Here is a 19,187-nt window from a genome sequence, read left to right on the forward strand (position 1 = left end):
TTCTAATAATTAAAAAAAAAAAAAAATTTTTTTGTCAGTTGCTAATAATAATAATAATTTTTTTAAGTAAATAATATTTTTATTCATTGCTTGAATATTTACACATATATGTACAATAGTTATCATGAGTATAATTTTACAAAATTTTTCTACATTGGATTTCAGTTAATAACTTTAATAACACTCTTTGCCTTTGTATTATGCATTTACAACACATGTTCTAATATTTACGGTGCTGATTATACAGATTTTTTGTTTTTTTTTTAAGTAAATATTTTTATTCATTGCTAGAATATTTACACATATATGTACAATAGTTATCTTGAGTATAATTTTACAAAATTTTTCTACATCGGATTTCAGTTAATAATTTTAATAACGCTCTTTGCCTCTGTATTATGCATTTACAACACATGTTCTAATATTAACAGTGATGAATATACAGAATTTTTTTATTTTTTTTATTTTTATTTTTTTAAGCAAATAACTAATATAATAATTTGGGAGGCATTTCTGATTTCTTCCTGGAAGCTTTGCAGAGCTTATCTGACGAAGATAATAGATGGCGGTGGTTTCGTGGTTATGTATCTATACTGGTCTCAAGCCAGGTGTTGATTTTATTGTTTGTTCGTACGTCCTTGGAAGGCTTCAACTACTATTACGCAGTTTAACTTTTTTTTTGCAAGTAGGGTTGGATTTGGACATGGTGTGTTTGTTTGTGTCCTTGTAGTGGTGTTTTTTGAGAGGGATTTGTCATAGGTCTTGTATGTGTGTGAGAGAGAGAAACAGGAATTTCTCTAATTTTCATTCTCGCTATAATAATTATATAGCGCCTGTTTCAGCTCTCTGTATGTCCCAAGGTTTCTGTCATTGAACGGCAGTTTGTTTATCATGTCAGGTATGTTGAAGTTTCGGTTGGCTTTGCCGTAGTGATTGTTGTACTTATATATTATGTAGTTTGTTGACTCTGGGCTTGTTATCTAGTATGTTGTTCTGGTTACTCTATAGGTTGGGCTGTAGTAATGTTTTAACATGACTGTGTAGTCGCATAAGTGTTTCACAAATATTTTGTGTTCTGTTCGTCCTGCCTGCATAAGTGTGGGTTGTTCCCAGAATATCAGTTTTACCATTTTATCTTGCAACCCATTGTAACCTGTTAAGTCTGTATGTTGTTTATTTCTTAACAGTATAAATTAGAACACAGAAAAATAAGTAAATAATTTATTAACTTATTGCTGATATTTCGCTGGTGATATAACCAGCATCTTCAGAGCACAAAACACAGTTTGTCACAATACGCGAGACTATAACAACATGGTGTAATCAGCGGACTAGTTAAACAAAATTGTAGCAGCAACACAAAGACTAGAGTCCTGATTTTGGCGTCCTCTATCTGAAAAAAAAAAAAAAAAAAATTGCAGCTATCACTTAAGACTAGAGTCCTAAACAGAGAAAAAACTGGTACTAGTTTTTTCTTAAGATGACTGTCTCCCAGATTTTAGGCAAATTTATACAGCCATATTTGTTGAGATTTGGAATGTGTTTCAGGGCTTCTGTTGCCTCTAAGAACAATCTCTCCCACTTGTAAGAGTTTCTGTGCAGTACTTTTGTGTTCTTCCAGTTGATCTTGTGTGCAGGGGTATCCAGAGCATGGTCTGCTAGGCCCGACTTGCTATAGTGATGAAGTGATGAAGTCTGTCCACTCGTGTTAAGTCTGTAGTCTGTGCAGAATGCATATGATGTGATTGCATATCTTAAAATGTTTTCACATAATGCTTTATAGATTAGTATTTTTATATGTGTCGGGGCTATGTCTTTTAATCGGTATAGTTTGCTTGCTATTATCCTAAGCATGGTGTGTAGGTAGTTTATATGGCTATTCCAACTTTGATCAGCATCGAAGTGAAGTCTGAGATAGCGTGTTGTTTTCACCTGTGTGATGATTGTGGTTTTAGGTTCAGCACTTTGTGTATAGGAGGGTGAATGTCGGATAGTGAGATATTTAGTTTCTATGAGCAGGGTTTGGGGATTTTTGAATATCATTAGCTTTGTTTTCCCAGGGTTTACATATATGCAATTTTCGGTTAACCAGTTAGTGATTTGATTGATGTCGTGTTGCATATTTGTGTAAGCGATATTTGCATTGTTGTGAATGGATACTATGGCCGCGTCGTCTGGATACTGGAAGATTTTACTTGTTAAGGAAAGATGGCTTATGTCATGTGTGTGTATATGTTAAATAGAATGGGAGATAGGACAGCTCCTTGCAGTACTCTGCAGGGTACCGGTACCTCTTTGCTGTATACTGATCCTATACGTGTGATGTGCTTCCTGTTTTTCATGTATGCTTTAAACCACTGGAGTAGACGACCTTCAATTCCGATATGGGTAAGTTTCGTTAACAAGGTTTTATGTGTTAGTGTGTCAAATGCTTTTGTTAGGTCAATGAATACGACTAATGTTATTCTGTTTTTATCCAATGCCACATTTATTAGGTCTGTGAAATCTTTCAGGAGTGTTGCAGTTCCTTTATTTTTTTGAAAGCCATATTGTGTTTTGGGTATGATTTGAAATTTTTTAACGTATGTGGAGAGTTTGCAATGCACTATGCGCTCCATAATTTGGTTGATTACAGACAACATGTCGATGGGTCTGTAATTACTCATAATGTTTCTTTTTCCATGTTTATGTATGGGTGTGATTAATGCAGACTTTAGTGTTTCAGGTATGTGTCCCGTTTCTAAGATTTTATTTAACAGTTTTTGTATAACTGGACATAGGTTGGTTGAGTGTTTCTTGATGGTCTGATTCCGTCATCCCTGGTCCTTTGTTAGGGTTAATTTGTTGAGTTGCCAGTGATAGTTCTTCTTTTGTTACTGTGGGGAACCACATCGACTGGGTTGCTCGTGGACCTAGTGGAGAATGTTCGTTTGTGTGATGAAAGGTTGTTTCTTGTAGTTATTGGACAGAGTTCATGAATTGATAATAATATTATTATTATTTAAGATTGATATGTTGTGTGCTCAGTTAGGTTTTATGTTCTTTATTGGTTAATTTCTGTGTGTTTCTTTATTCATTGTTTTGAGGCCAGATGGCTGTGAGAGTGAGGTCACTACATAGATTGGCACAAAAGATGAATAATGTGAGTAGTGTGCAGTTTTTAAGAATGATATTGCCATGACTTTTATTGCCATAAAATTTATTTTAAAATATATGCTTGTGACAATGTTGAGGATGTTTAAAGTTGAATAAGAGAATATTAGTATGCAGGAAGTGTGACATGCTAATATACTATGAGACTTGAGTCAGAGTAGAGAATGTGGAGTTAGTGATGTTGGTGAAAGGTAGTGTGCAGCATAAGTATGTGAGTGGTAGTAGGCAGAAGGGAGAACCAGAGACTGTGAGTGTAGGTATGAAAGCAAGTGAGAATGATAGTAAGAAAGAGAATGCAAATGATGATAAGGAGTATATGAGGCTGATAGTGAGAAAGAGACGCAACTGTTGATAAGATAGCATATATGACCATATGTGACTGATGGAAAGATAGTGAGCAAGACTGATAGTGAGAAGGGAAGTATAAATGACAAGATAGTGAGTGATTAAAAAAAAAAAAAAAAAGATGGGCTCGTGAAGATGGGTCAAAAGATGAAGCATATGCAGAAAGAAATGAGAACTGTAGATATCCATGAAGTAGTAATGAAGAATGTAATGAAAGATGACTGTGTGAAGGAGGTGTAAGAAAGAATTTGAGAGTGATGTTGTATGGGCACGATTATCAGAGGTGTGGTGAATAAGAAGGTGCTCAAAGTTTTTTTTTTTTTTTTTCATGGACGTAATGAGCAGCATAATTGAGGCATTGGAAATGATGAGGAATAAATGAGCAAAAAGTGGTGGTGGTAAGAACAAATGATTTGGTTAGGAACAAGGATAATATGAGAGTGATGTTAAGAGGGTGTTGAGGAGAGTAAAAGCTAACACTGTGGTGGGAAAGATAGTCAGTGTGTTATCCAGGTAGGACCGCGATGAGCTGAAACGATCAAAGATCATATAGAGTATTTTAGCAGAGTTGTGTGAGGAGAAAGGAGTACAGTTTGTGAATGTGACATGAATTTGAGAGATGGATTGAACTGTATAAGAGTGACTTACTGCATTAAATGGTTTTGACGAATCAACTGGAGAGACTTGCTGCAGTAATAGTAATGACTACAGTGCATAGAAGTAAGAGGTGATGTGAAACAACAGGAGAGGTAAAGTGGGAAAAGAATGATGGAGCATTTGTGAATTGAGAAGTGAGTAGCTGTGATTGAGGAGAATGAGAACAGAATCACACGACAGACAAGGAAATGGAAGGGGGGGGGATCAGGGTGGACAGAGACAATGCATGTGCAGACAAGAAATGATTGGAATGGCCTGCAGTTAGAGTGTTTGAATCTGGAGGAAGTTATTGGATAAGCTGATCAAGAAAAGAATTGGCCAATGGGAGGTGTGGAGGAGTCACATGTAAGAAGTAATGTCAGTAGAACTTATGACTCAGAATAAACTACTATGTTTGTTCATGAATTCCAGAAGTATCGGAAATAAGGGGAAGGAAATTGTTGCATTAATTGAGTGCAAATGAGACATGGTTGGATGAGGATGACATCTCCTGACTGGATTGAGATAGAGGTAGGATGCATTTCATGAAGTTAGAGCAGAAAGGAATGAAGCACTGTTGATTATAGTAATGGCATTATGTCCTGCATGGTGGAGGGGGGGGTGATGAACAGCTGCAACTAGTTTGAGGCAGCATGGTGTGAGGTGTACAAGGTAGTGACAAGGAAATATAGGTAAATTAATCCAGCATATGTGAAGAAATAATGGGTTTTTCCTTAACACATGATTAGATTGATATCTAACTTTACAAGTATACTGTACAAGATCACTGTATAAGTAAGCAAGAAGCCGCAGTAAGAACAGGTGTTGGATTGACTGATTAGCTTTAGGTTGGAAAGGGAGTTAGCCAAGGATACCTCTTTTCTCCTTACATGTTTAGTATCTATGCTGAGGACATCATGAATATAGCATTGGATGAGTTTAAGGCAGGAATTAGGATAATTGATAGATTGATCAGTAATCTGAAGTATACTGATGATACAGTACTCCTTTGTAATGACAAGGAAGAACTAGGACAAATTCTTGACAAAGTTAATTAGGTCAGTAAGAACAGAGGACTTCAGCTCAATCCTAGCAATTGAAGGAGGAAGAGTTGAGGAAGTCAGCAAATTCAGGTACCTGAGATCATTATTAATATGAAGAATTGCTGTTCAGAAAATGTCAGAAGAAATGTGTTGTGAAATCAACAGTCAGAGATTTGTTTAAAATCTGGAAGGAAGGATTTATCTCCACAGGAACAAATTTTAGAATTCTGGATGTAGCTGTTTTTCTAACATTGACTTATGGATGTGAGACATTATATAATACATTAATGTTATATGTATTACTAACACTAGACATCAAAAATGAAAAGATAATGTGAAAAAGAAATTATTCATATTTATTTACAGGTATAATGATTCATGCATTGATAACGAAGAAACAGCAGTATGATTGTTTTATGGTAGCTTAGGGCAATCAATACAATTGCTTCGCAATAGCCTAGCCTATACACTAGTGAATGAATCATAAAATTTTTATTGTATGCTAATTAATTTAACCAATTAACTAATTAATAGCAGTTAATTTTATGCAGTTATGATTTTATACTGCATCTTTATGTTTGTGTACATTTCTCTTGACTACAAATGGCCATGTACGGTCTGTAAGGTGTTAGTATGCTTAAGTTTTGATAAATTTTAACTTTTTATAATAGATCTGTGTATACTTTATGGTGGTAAATGATAAAATAGACTAGTGTCTACATATATTTTCTGCATTCATGACATACCTAACTTTTTCTTAATTTTTTTGATATTTCTAGGCTATGTTTTTCGTCTCTGATTTTTTTAAATTGTCGCAAATCTCCAAACAATTTCCAATATATTTATTCAAAAAAAAAAAAACTCTGTGTATAAGTGGAACAGCACAGTTCAAACCCACATTCTTCAGGGTCAACTGTATATTGATATTGGTTGAGGAAAAGGATAGAATTTCATAGAATAGAAAAGGATAGAAAGAAAGATAACTACTGTGGAAAATATATTCTTGAGAAATTCATTAAGTAATTTATAAAGGTATTTCATCCTTGTGAATTAGCATCATGAAAAAGCTTGAGTTTAGTAGGAAGAGAGGAGGACGAAGTACTGATGGTCAGTGAACAGGAGGCATGTGGGAAATTCAGGAAAATAAATTTTAATTAGATGGTAGGACTTAATGATATATCAGTGTATTTTGAGGGAGTGTTATGAGGAATTACAACTGCTTTGATTTACTTCTTGTTTAACATGTCTCACATTGACCCAAGTTTTAAAGAAGTGGAAAGAGGATAAAATTGTTCTGCTTTGAATTATAGGCCTGTGTGTGCGTGCATCTGGAGTTGTGATTGAAGTGTTGGAGATGTTAGTAAGGAGACAGACCTAGAATTGAGTTGACAATAGCATCACCTTTGATGGGCAGTATGGGTTTGCTAATGAAACATCGTGTTTTTGCAGTATGCTTACTTATTACAGCATGGTGTGAAATGTATTAGACAAGGGAGATACATATGCAGTGGTATGTTTAGATTTTCCAAAGGCCAGTGACCAGTTGGTAATTAACAACTTGTCATTAAATTGGAGCAGATGGTTGGATAATAGATTAGTGCTTCAGATTGGCTGTCTGATAATAAACAATTTGCTATTATTTGATATTTGCTATTATGATAGTGGATAAGGACCTGAAGTTTAGAGGACATTGCTAAAATTGTCAGGACTGTACCATGTATTTTGATAATTTTTGTAGAGGACACTGATGTTTAGGAGTAAGGAGGTTATGGTTTAATTGCATAAAGCCCTGATCAGGTCACATGGATTTATGTGAACAGATTCGCTTATCTAGTTTTCAGAATCATGGAAAGAATTGAAATATAAAGATTAAAAGGCAAATTTCAAGAAATCACTGGGAAAGAATCCAGAAAAAATTGAATTAGGTGGTTTATAGTGTTGGGTATGTTGAGCATGAAGAATGATTGTGGAAATGCAGTTTACATAGTCTAGTGGGTAGGAGGAGGAGGAGGAAGAGAGATGGGGAGATATGATTTAGACATATAAGCTGGTAAGGTGTTATTACCTGATCAATGTGGAAGAAGTTTTTCATAGCATGGGTGAGATAGGGGAGGTCATCCCTGGAAATTGTGTAAGGAGGGTGTGAGCAGGAGACAAGGTGAGGAATAGATTTTTTCTTCTTTTCATGATTAGCACGTGATTGGAATGTATCTGTGGAGACAGTGAATGCATTTATGGCATGGTTTAATAAGTTGTGTGTGTGTGTGTGTGTGTGTGTGTGTGTGTGTGTGTGTGTGTGTGTGTGTTGTTGAGCCCTCCCAGGATGAGTTTTTTTATTCCATTGAGGTCTTATGATATAATAATATTATATTAATAAATAGTGATAAAATTTTGTATTAAAATTCAGTTATTGTTTAGAACCGTTGCTGAAGAAGAAGTAGAAGAAACACAAAACAGAGATAATGACTGGAAACGAATGAGGTTGGAAGCAAGTGCTGGATGCAGTAGGAATAGTAAAGGTTGGTTGGAAGAGGAAGAAATAAAAGACAACTGTAATGATAATAATGGGATTAATGTAGTGATTTCTGAAAAAAATGAAAATATTGAAGATACCCTGCCTGATGTTTGTAATGAAACTCTAGAAGGTAAAAAGTTTTGTGCATATTATGATAAGGATTTAAAGTAATTACCGTATATTATCGCGTATAATGCGAACTAGAAATTTTGTTTGAAAACTAGCCCTAAAATGCCATGTCCACATATAATGCGATCTGTTAATCTTGTTCCATAACATTATAAATAATACAATACGAATTGACGAAAGAATAAACAAAATGTCAAAATACAAGACGAATTAACAAAAAAATATTTATTTTAAAACAAAATGTCAAAATACAATACGAGTTAACGAAAGAAATATTTATTTTAAAACAAAATGTCAAAATCCTTTAAATTCTTCTTCATCTTTTGAGTCGTCAAACATTTCATTTATAAATTCATCTGTAGGGATTGCATCATCAGTGTAGCAGTTGTCGTCATCGTCTTCATGCTCTCCAATTTGCTGTGAGTCATCCTCGCTTTCGTATATGACGTGATCTTCGGATCCATCCATTGAATTACTTATTCCATATTTAAGAAATGAGCGTTGAATCATTTCAGATGGTATCGAATCCCATGCTTCTTTAACCCAGCTGGTGACTAGGGTGATCTCCGGCTTCTGAAAATTCCCACCTTTTGTCATCTTCACCAAACCAGATGACATCCATTCTCTCCATTTTTCACGTAAGTGATCTTTAAATGGCTTATTCAAGCTGACATCAAGCGGCTGCAAAACAGAAGTTAGACCACCCGATATGACTGCTAGATCTGTACATAGCTCACGTGCTTTCTCTTTGCTTGCCTCTGTTAAATGCGCCCGGAACATATCCCAGACTAACATGCTTTGTTGACGTAACAAGCTACCTGGATGTATGTTCCATACTTGATCCAGCCACAATTGTACACCTTCTTCATCCAGCCAACTTTTCTGATTGGTGCGAACAATTACACCTGGTGGAAATTTCTCCGTCTGCCATGCATGCTAGAACAATAGTAAAATGCATTTTTTCATGTCCCGTTGTTTTTATGAAGACACCCATTTCACCAACTGAGTTTACTGTTCAATTCCCAGGCATATCAAAGTACATGGACGTCTCATCCATATTGCCAATTTGGGAAAGTTCATATCCGTGACACGTCCGTAATTTTATGATAAATTTATGGAAGTGCTGCACTTTTTCTTCAAGCTGCTTTGGTAACTTCTGCGCAATTTTTGTTCGTTGTCGTAATGTTAATGCTTTGCATTCCATAAATCTGTTGCACCACCCAGGCGAAGCAAGAAAAGATGAAATACCTGGTGTGTCCTTGAATTTACCATTCTTGAGTTGTAGAGCTCAAAAACGAATTGCATTTCTTGTTACTATAATGCCATCTTGTCATTGCATCAAAATCCATTCATTTAGCTCTTCTTCTTTGAGTTCTGGAAAGGATGCTACATCTCCACGATAGGCACGTTTCGTTTTGGAGATTTTTTCAAGACTGTCTTTTTGCTTACGCCAAAGTCTAATATTACTCTCTGCTACACCAAATTCTCTCATAGCAACACTGTTATTATGTTCTTCTGCAAACTGCATGACATGCAATTTAAATCCTGCCTCAAAAGATGAACGTTTATGTTTCTGTTGGCTCATTTTCAGGCTAGGTTTGTTTAACAAATAATATTTAAAATGAACTGTGGTTAAACCAATATACCTAACTGTGCTCTGCTCTGTCTATCTCACTGTGCTCTATCATTCCGCGACAGAGAGCACATGCGCAGATAAGATGCGCGCTCGGTCGCCGAATGAGAGTGGGTCAAGTAGATTTGGTTGCATTGGCATTAGGTAGTATATATTGTGTGTGCAAGTCTAATAAGATGTTATATTTTTTAGGATCCGCATATAATGTGAACCCCTAACTTTAAGTAGTATTTTTTACCATAAATTTTTCGTATTATACGCGATAATATACGGTAAAAATAATTTTCTTAAATCTGTAACTATAGTCTGCCTACAGTTGAGAGAACCATAGCTAGCAGTGCTAAGAAGACTCGATTCGTGTTGAAGGGGGAAAAAGGAATAAGGCTATGTATGAATTCATCGCCAACTTGCAAAATCACGTCCCCCCCCCCACCCCCCCCCCCCCCCACCCCCCCCCCCCCCCACCCCCCCCCCCCCCCACCCCCCCCCCCCCCCACCCCCCCCCCCCCCCACCCCCCCCCCCCCCCACCCCCCCCCCCCCCCACCCCCCCCCCCCCCCACCCCCCCCCCCCCCCACCCCCCCCCCCCCCCACCCCCCCCCCCCCCCACCCCCCCCCCCCCCCACCCCCCCCCCCCCCCACCCCCCCCCCCCCCCACCCCCCCCCCCCCCCACCCCCCCCCCCCCCCACCCCCCCCCCCCCCCACCCCCCCCCCCCCCCACCCCCCCCCCCCCCCACCCCCCCCCCCCCCCACCCCCCCCCCCCCCCACCCCCCCCCCCCCCCACCCCCCCCCCCCCCCACCCCCCCCCCCCCCCACCCCCCCCCCCCCCCACCCCCCCCCCCCCCCACCCCCCCCCCCCCCCACCCCCCCCCCCCCCCACCCCCCCCCCCCCCCACCCCCCCCCCCCCCCACCCCCCCCAAGGGCTAAACCAAGAAATTAAGTACTTAAAGCATATCTTTCTGAACTAATTTTATCCACAACTAATTGATTATGCAAATATATTAGCCAAAACCTATGCCAAAGAGATCTTCCCTTCCAAAAAAAAAAAAAAAAAAACTTTTTTTAAAATATATTATTATTATTAAGAGAGACCTACATAGAGTCAGTAATTCATTGAGGAAGGCCACATATGACCTACACCAGCTTCTTGAATTCATTCACATTACCTGCACTCACCACCTCCAGAGGCAGGCTGTTCCAATCACACACCACTCTCTCTGAGAGAAAAATTAGTTCTCACCCCCCTTCTTGACTGCATTCATTCTTGCCTTCCATGGATGTCCTCTCCCCACCCTCCATAAAATGAAAAATTTCATCTTCTGGTATGCTGTTTTACCTTTCAGAAGTTTATGTCTCAGTCATATCACTCCTCCTCCGGTTTTCTGAATTCCACAAATTAACAATCTCTTCGTAATCTGTATTTCATATTTCTGATACCATCTTTGAAACTCTCCCTTTGCACTCTCTCCATTGTATCAGCATCTTCACATAAACCAGGAGACAAGATCACTCAGTAGTCCATATGAGGTCTTGTCAAAGCCTTGTAAAGAGGCAAAATGACTTCCTTATCCTTATGTGTCAAGGTTTGTGACAGCATTGATTGCAGTTATCATCTGGATTGTATTTGCATTCTTTGCTATATGTCCCTTGAACTTCAAATTCTGATCTACTAAAATTCCAAGATTCCCTAGCCCGACAAGTTTATTCTAGCATATTCCCACCAGTATGATATGCCATTGTGCACCATTACATCAGAGTGCATAACGTTACATTTATTAACACTGAACTGCAGCCATGTTCACATGCTCACAATTCTGGCCTTTCTTCAAATCATTTCTTCAAATTTTCTACAATTCTTTAATCATTTCTACAATTCTTCAAATCATTTTGCAAGTGCTGCATGTCGATTTCATTCCTGAATACACTGCCTATCTTTGTATCATCAGCAAATAGCTGTATGAATCAGGTGGTAAGGATTTGAAAGCAGTGTTAGAGATTGTGTAAAAATTGTGTAGCAGAAGAGTGTGTAAATTTAGAATAAGTAAATGAGGCTTGGTATGAATTGGAGAATGTTAGGAGACAAGCTGTGATAATAAATGATATGACATCAAAGTGTGTAGATTGAGAGGTTTGGAATATGTAAATGTCTGAGGTACACTTAGACAGAACAGAGCTATATGCAAGGAATGGGCTACATTTGAACAGGAAGGGACATAGGCATTGGAGAGGTGGTTGTTTTCAGAGCAAATCGTTTTACTTTGAAAGTGTCTGTGTTGAGTTAGGGAATAGTTTTCCACTACCTCCTAACTGAGTCATTAGATTGGTTTGAAGGTATCAGAATGGCCTCTTATTTGGATATGCAGGTATTTGTAATAAGAGGTTATGTAGCAAGTTGCAGGACAGAGTGGAGATTAAGAATACTCATGCTGTCACAAGTAATCTTATTATCATGTTAGCCATCGTACTCTGATTGTGTTATGATTATTAAAAATAAGGAGAATGGGGTTTCTAGTGCTGATAGATTCATTGCCAGCCTGGTTGGTCGAGTGGTCAGCATATCTGCTCTCCAGCCAAGAGGCTGCGGGTTCGAATCCTTCCATGGACATGGATATTTGTGATTGTCTTACTAACTCTGTGTGGAAAGGGCATCTGTGACCTTACCACTTCTTCTAGCAGAAGGCTTCACTCTCCCAAAACCTGGTGAGGTATGGCAGTAACCATACAGCATCAAATGTAAAAAAAAAAAAAAAAAAAAAATTATAGCCTAAAAAAAATAGATTCATTTTGTCCAAAGATTATTAGTGTTAGTGAAGCATCATTGACAGATGATATCCTCTCTGTGTGGAAAGGGCATCTGTAACCTTACCACTTCTTCTAGCAGAAGGCTTCACTCTCCCAAAACCCGGTGAGATATGGCAGTAACCATACAGCATCAAATGTAAAAAAAAAAAAAAAAATTATAGCCTAAAAAAAATAGATTTATTTTGTCCAAAGATTATTAGTGTTAGTGAAGCATCGTTGACAGATGATATCCTAACAGGCTTAGAGATTTCACTTTGTAAACATATTTTGGGAGAATGGGAAGAGGTGGGGATGGAAGCAGGCTGAGTGAGTGTCATTTATGATAACAGATAAGCTGTACTCGCTGATAGTTGAGAATAAGAGGGAAATCAGTATCAGTGACTCTGAGATTGTATTGGAGATTAGTGCTACAGAATATCTAGTAGAGTGTTGCTCTAGGTTAGGGTTGATTTTTTTTTTTTTTTTTAAATTATAGCCTAAGCAACCAAGGCTACAAGGCCGGTCTATTATGTCCGTTAACTTACATGTGTTTGGGCTGTTTTTCAGGACAGAACATCCTAGATGGGATTTGCGTGTGTTTTAAACCAGACACTGACAGAGTAGGAAATTTTGAAGGTGATGGGCCTGAGCTGTTTAGGAAAATGAAATCGGTTAATGCAAAACAAATAATTATAATGGGAGATTTCAGCAATGTCAATATAAATTGGAAAGATGAATTGCCATAGCATATCATATGGGAATTGGATTGGATTTCTGGAATTCTTGAATATTTATCTCATGCAGCATGCGGTGAAGGGAACACAAGGATCAAAAACATTGAATTTGGTCATTGGGAATGACTTGACTTGGAGCACTTGAATAGGCATGTGGAAGTTTTGGGAAGAATGAGGTTAATGTAGAATTACAATGCAGGTGATTAACATAGACTTAAAAACTAGGCATGAGCTATATCATGTATGGAAGAATTGGTAAGAAATGAAATCAGTAATGCTTGAATTAAGAAATATTTGATAACAGCAGTGATAGTGTACTGTAGTGAAGAGGTTAAGTAGATTTTGAGGAGTATGGCTGATTGGAGAGGGGGCAACGAAACAGGAATATTAAATGAAGAAGCGGTTATATTAAAGGTAAAAGCGAGAAGATGGAAAACGATATATGACAGTCTATGGTGAGGAGCATAAGATTTAAAGTAGGAAGGTGGGAAGTATACTAAGGAAAGAGGTGATGGAATGCAAGAGGAGACTAGCACTGTGGGCCAAAGAAAATTCCCAACAGTTATAAAAAAAAAAAATAAATAAAAAAATATATATTTATAAAAATAGAAAAAAAAAAAAACCTAGCCGACTCACTGTCCAAAATGTACTACACGTTTGCAAATAATCTTCATGGGTGGGAGCAACATAAAAAATAAAATAAAAAAAAAAGATTGGGTGATATGTAAATATCTTTGTAGAATTCGATAACATTATCAGTGTGTTTATTTTGGTGAAACATTGTATTCCTAAAGGAAAGGAATGAAGTGAGTAAATGCAAGTGAATGAAATGGTTGTATTTGGAATATTAAATATTCTGGATGTCAGCATAGGACAGAATAATATTTCACCACATGTTTTAAGGGAAAGTGTGTTATTATCTGGATTTTTCATCATTTTTCATAGGACAGAATAATATTTCACCACATGTTTTAAGGGAAAGTGTGTTATTATCTGGATTTTTCATCAACTGTTTTGGCTCCCTGAAGCACAATGCACTTCAGGGAGTGGATGGACCATCACCATCTATTCCTGGTATGGATGGACATACCAGGAATAGATGGTGAGATTCTATATAGAGGTCAGTATGGATTTGTTAAAGAAGTCTTATTTAAGTAATCTGGTTACAAGAGGAGTTGAGAAGAGGAATGCATATACTGTGATATTTCTGGCTTTTGCAGAAGCATTTCATAGATTGCTGCATTCATGATATTTTATTATTATTATTACATGTCATCTCCAAGGAGTAGTCCAAGTACTGTCTATACTACTTAATGCTCCATCCATATGCAATGCCACTATCATGAGCTGCATGCTGTCCACTAGCAGTATTTTTTGTCTATAAATTGTGATCTCTCTCTCTCTCTCTCTCTCTCTCTCTCTCTGTGTGTGTGTGTGTGTGTGAGAGAGAGAGAGAGAGAGATTTACATGTATGTGGGATGAAATATCCAAGTTTTTGGGAGTAAAATTTCCTTATTTGAAATAGCATTAAATTTCAAATAGTAACTAATAGGTTTTGATAATTGGCTATTGATAATAAGTGGTCATTGGCTTTCTGACATTACTTCTCTGCACCTAAGTAAATATACTCAGCTTCTGGTGAAAGCTTATGCCGGATTTTAATGGAGTAAAAAAAAAAAAATAGTACAAAGAAGGATTTTTTGGGGAGGGGAAGGTGCTTAAGGGTGAAAGCTGTATAACTGAGAGGAGACCTACACATAGCCTTTAAAGGAATGCAGAGAACCGACCAAGGCTTCTGACCTAATGTTCAATCCTCACCTTCTCGTGGTGCACCCTGTTGGGTATCTACCTGGATACTGAACGAACGAGGATGGGCTGGCAATTTGGGATTTAGCCGACCAAATTGTATTCTTATTGGTTAAACCAAAATACAAAATGATGGTACAACATGACAAAATTTCATGCCGGCTGGAGCGTCACCCGATTAAACAAGGGCCCCCGTTGTTTTTGCCAGGGAACCAGGGTGAACAGCGAAAAGTCAGCTACTGGTATAAATCTGAAAACACACCCCAACACAACATCACCAGAGTTGAAGATCGGTACTATCAACATAAGAAGCCTGAATGGCAAAGAAATGGAGCTAGCGGAGGAATTAGATAAGTACCAGATCGACATAATACGGGTGACTGAAACAAAAAAGACAAAAACTGGTGAGATCTTTCTGAACAATAAATACAAAATGTTATATTCAGGCAATGACAATCAAGGAAAAGAAGGAGTAGCCATAGTATTCAACACAGAAATACGAGGCTCATCTTCTTGAATGGCAGGCAGTGTCAAGTAGAGTGATTTGGGCAAATATCAGAATGGGGGAACTGGACAATGAGACTTATTTGTGCCTATGGTCCCATAGAAAGTTCTACTAAGGTAGAAGTGGAGTAATTTTTTGAGGCTATAGAAAGCTACTGACACAATGAAAAAGGAAAAGTTGATCCTTGTTGGGGGATCTAAATAGCAGAGTAGGAAGTGATTGTCAGACATACAAAAATGTTTTGGGAAAATTTGGAGAAGAGAGCAAAGCTAATAATAATGGCAAATAGCTGTTGGATTGCTGCTCAGCACATGTACTGGTTATTACTAACACAATTTTCCACATAAAAATGTGCACAAATTCACATGGAGAGAAGAGGCAAGGAATAAGAAAAGTCTCATTGACTATGTTATTGATGATAGTGATGTTTTCTCCCTGGTGCAAGACACCAGAGTGTACAGAGGATTTGAAATTGGAAGTGATCACTATTTAATCTTGATCAGGATAAAATTGAATTTCATATTGAAAAGAATGACATGTAAGAAAGTTTTAAAGCGAATAAAAGTTGAGCAGCTCTTAGATGTGAACTGTAGACTAAAATACACAAAGATTATTTAAGGAAAAATGAAAGAGTTTGACAACCCGAACCAAACCTTGGAGATTCAGTGGCAAGCCTTGAAGCAAACCATGATTGATTCAGCTAGAGAGGCATGTGGTGAAGTTGTCTGCTAGGATAGAAAAATTAGAACTCCATGGTGGACACAGGAAATTAAAGAGGCATTGAATTAAAAGAAGAAAGCATATCAAAAATTCCTGCTTAATAAGTCAGCTTGTGCTGTTAGAGAATACAGAGACAAATGTAAGAAAGCTAAACAGTGTGTAAAACTAGCTAAACAAAAGTCATGGGAGGACTTTGGCAAGAACATAGAAAATAAATATCAAGAAGGTGGTAAGATATTCTGGAGGTTGTTGAAGCTTAGGAATGGAGGAAAGAGTGCTGTTAAAGTAGTTAAAGATGATAAAGGTGAAATGAAAACAGGAGAAAAAGATATCCTTGAAGTATGGAGTAATGACTTTGAAAATTTGCTAAATGAATCAAGCAGTGATGACAGCACAGTGATTAAAAACACTGACCAGGCATGCAGTCAGGAATACATATCCATACTTGAAGTAGAAAAAGCCATCAAAAGCTTGAAATGTGGAAAGGCAGTAGGAGTAGATGATATTCGACTAGAAATGCTTAAGTATGGTGGTATAAAAGTTTTACAGTGGCTGCACTGCATAGTTCAGAATGCTTGGACAGAGGGACGAATTCCCAATGATTGGAGTAGAGCTCTCATAGTACCTGTATATAAAAAAGGGAAATAAAACTGAATGTCAGAATTACAGAGGTATATCCCTATTGAGTGTTCCTGGTAAGATATATGCAAGTATACTTGAGAAACGGTTAAGAAGAATTGTGGAAGAAAAGCTTGGTGAAGAACAAGCTGGATTCAGGTCAAATAGAGGCTTTCAGGATCAGATCTTCACTTTACAACAAATAGTGGAGAAATCATGGGAATATAACAAAGATCTGTATTTAAGTTTTGTCGATTTGGAAAAGGCATATGAAAAGGTGTCAAGAGAGAAGCTATTCAATACGCTACAGTTATATGGTGTCAATGGGGCATTATATCAAGCAGTACTTAGTCTTTATTTGAGTTGTAATTCAGCAGTTAGAATTGAAGGAAGTACAGGAAGATGGTTAAATGTTAAATCTGGTGTGAGACAAGGATGTACATTATCCCCTCTGTTATTCATTATCTATATGAATCACATTATGAAGGAAAGTGGTATTAAACATGATATCAAAATTGGAGATGTTAATGTCAGTTCTTTGCTTTATGCGGACGATGTTATACTTCTAAATAAATCCACTAAAAGTCTGCAAGATTCTCTGACTAAATTGAATAACTGTTGCAATAGATATGGTATGAAGGTCAGCAATAAAAAGACAAAGACAATGAAAATAGGCAGAATCATTGAAAATGTCAACTGTGTTGTGAATGGAGAACTTGTGGAACAAGTAAAACATTTCAGCTACTTAGGCACGATTTTTAGTGAAGATGATAAACTAAATATGGAAATAGACAACAGAATCAACAAAGCTGGTATGGTAGGAAGTCATTTGAATAAATTCATATGGAATAAGAGAGAAATTAGTCGGAACACCAAATTAGCTGTATACAAGACAGTGTTCAAACCAGTTTTAACTTATGGATCTGAGAGCTGGGTCAAAAGTAAAACACTTGACCAAAGAGTAAAGACCGCAGATATGAGAGTCCTGAGAAAGATTATAGGCGTTAACAGATGGCATCAATGGCAATATCATATTAAAAACGAGAATATTAGGAAAGAACTTGATACTGTCAGCATCCAGGAATGCATTAGCAGAGCTAATCTCAGGTGGTATGGTCACTTAAACAGAATGGGCGAGGAAAGATTAGCAAAACAAGTGTTCTCTCTGCCAGGAAAACGACCCAGAGGAAGACCAAGATATAGGTGGATTGATACGGTACAAAGTGCCTTAGACAATAGAAATATAAGATCTGGTAATGTTGGAGTCTTGACAAGTAACAGACTGATTTGGAGGAAAATTGTAGATAGGAAGTTAGTAATGTATGTAAATTTTTCATGTAGTACTATCATATCCTGTACACCCCTTGAGGGTACATGGCAGGAATTTGATGATGATGATGATGATGGGGATTTTTTTATTTATTTTTATTTTTTTTATTTTTGGAATTAGCAACAGATTATAGAAGAAAAGCCAGACAAATCTTAATAAACGTGGTTGTGTGAAACATCTCAAGATTTTACGGTAATTCTTATGTCCCATGTAATAACCAAGGCTGCGTACTAGTGCTCGCTGAGGACTTTAAGCTTACAATCTAAATATTTCATTCGTTTTTTTGTTGTTTGTGTGCAGACTTCTCATATTGTAATCCAGTGATGTCACTACAATGGATGAAGCACTGTAATCATTAAACTTGATTTTAATTCTTTCATTGTACTGTTTGCACTTCATTAAACCTAAGCACAATCTGACATAACTAACAGATTGGTATGAAATAGCAGTAACAGGAAGAGAACGGTGACAATTGGGGTTTTTCAAGGCTTACTGCTGGTGCCATTTACTTTATAGTTGTCTTTGTAGTTGTATAGTTTACATGTCTTTATAGTTAATGATATTGTGAAATGGATTTTGGAAGAGGAGGATATGCATTTGTTTATAAATGTTGCAAAGCTGAGGTAAATTAATAGAAATAGATTAGAAATTGTTCTTTAACAGATACTTATGCCATAAGCATCTTCAGAGCTCATGAAAACACAAAGAAATAAGTGAATAATATTTATTCAAGGCTATATATTTCAACCTCAAAATTGCAAGCATCAGTGACAATGTAAGTTAATTACAAAGTAGAATGTGAACAGTGGATTGATTTGAAACAATGAGAGTTGCTTGATGTTATACATAAACCATTGCAAAAAGTATATATAATAACTGAGGAAACACTGTATTACACCTTTGCATTGTTTTATGTATAACATAAATTTGCTGGCCTGGTTGGCCGAGTGGTTAGTGTATCTGCTCTCTAGCCAAAATGCTACGGGTTTGAATCCTGCCATGGGAATTTTTGTTTATGATTGTCCATGAAAATATTAGTGGTAGTATGGATGATGATGATGGTAGTTGTGGTTGGTGGATTGGGTGGTGGAGACAGAGAGCTGTAGAGTAGGTGCCCTCCCTTGATGAGTCTTTGGACTCCCTGGAGGTGTCAGGTAATAATAATAATAATAATATCATGCAGCTCTCACTGTTTGCATTCTACATTGTAACTAATGTTGATGATGATGGTGTGTAA

The 19,187-nt window shown here is 37.3% G+C and overlaps 1 protein-coding gene across 3 annotated transcripts in view; it reads left to right on the forward strand.

Moving 5' to 3' along the window:
* Window positions 1-19,187, forward strand: part of LOC150105360 (transducin beta-like protein 3) — a 324,945-nt gene that overhangs the window by 58,604 nt on the left and 247,154 nt on the right. For 2 of the 3 annotated variants that reach the window (XR_016548482.1, XM_090394738.1), the window contains exon 3: window positions 7,596-7,822. Coding sequence is in view for 2 of the 3 variants with exons in the window: in XM_090394738.1 (XP_090250864.1) it covers window positions 7,596-7,822 (227 nt within the window). In the remaining variant the exon portion in view is untranslated. Of the gene's footprint in view, window positions 1-7,584; window positions 7,823-19,187 lie in introns of all 3 variants that reach the window. The other variant, XM_090394739.1, reaches the window with a different exon arrangement.

This window comes from Typopeltis vanoorti, chromosome 6 (assembly GCF_054136105.1).
Source record: "Typopeltis vanoorti isolate ZY-2024b chromosome 6, IOZ_Tvanoo_1.0, whole genome shotgun sequence".
Classification (NCBI taxonomy): Eukaryota; Metazoa; Arthropoda; class Arachnida; order Uropygi; family Thelyphonidae; genus Typopeltis; species Typopeltis vanoorti.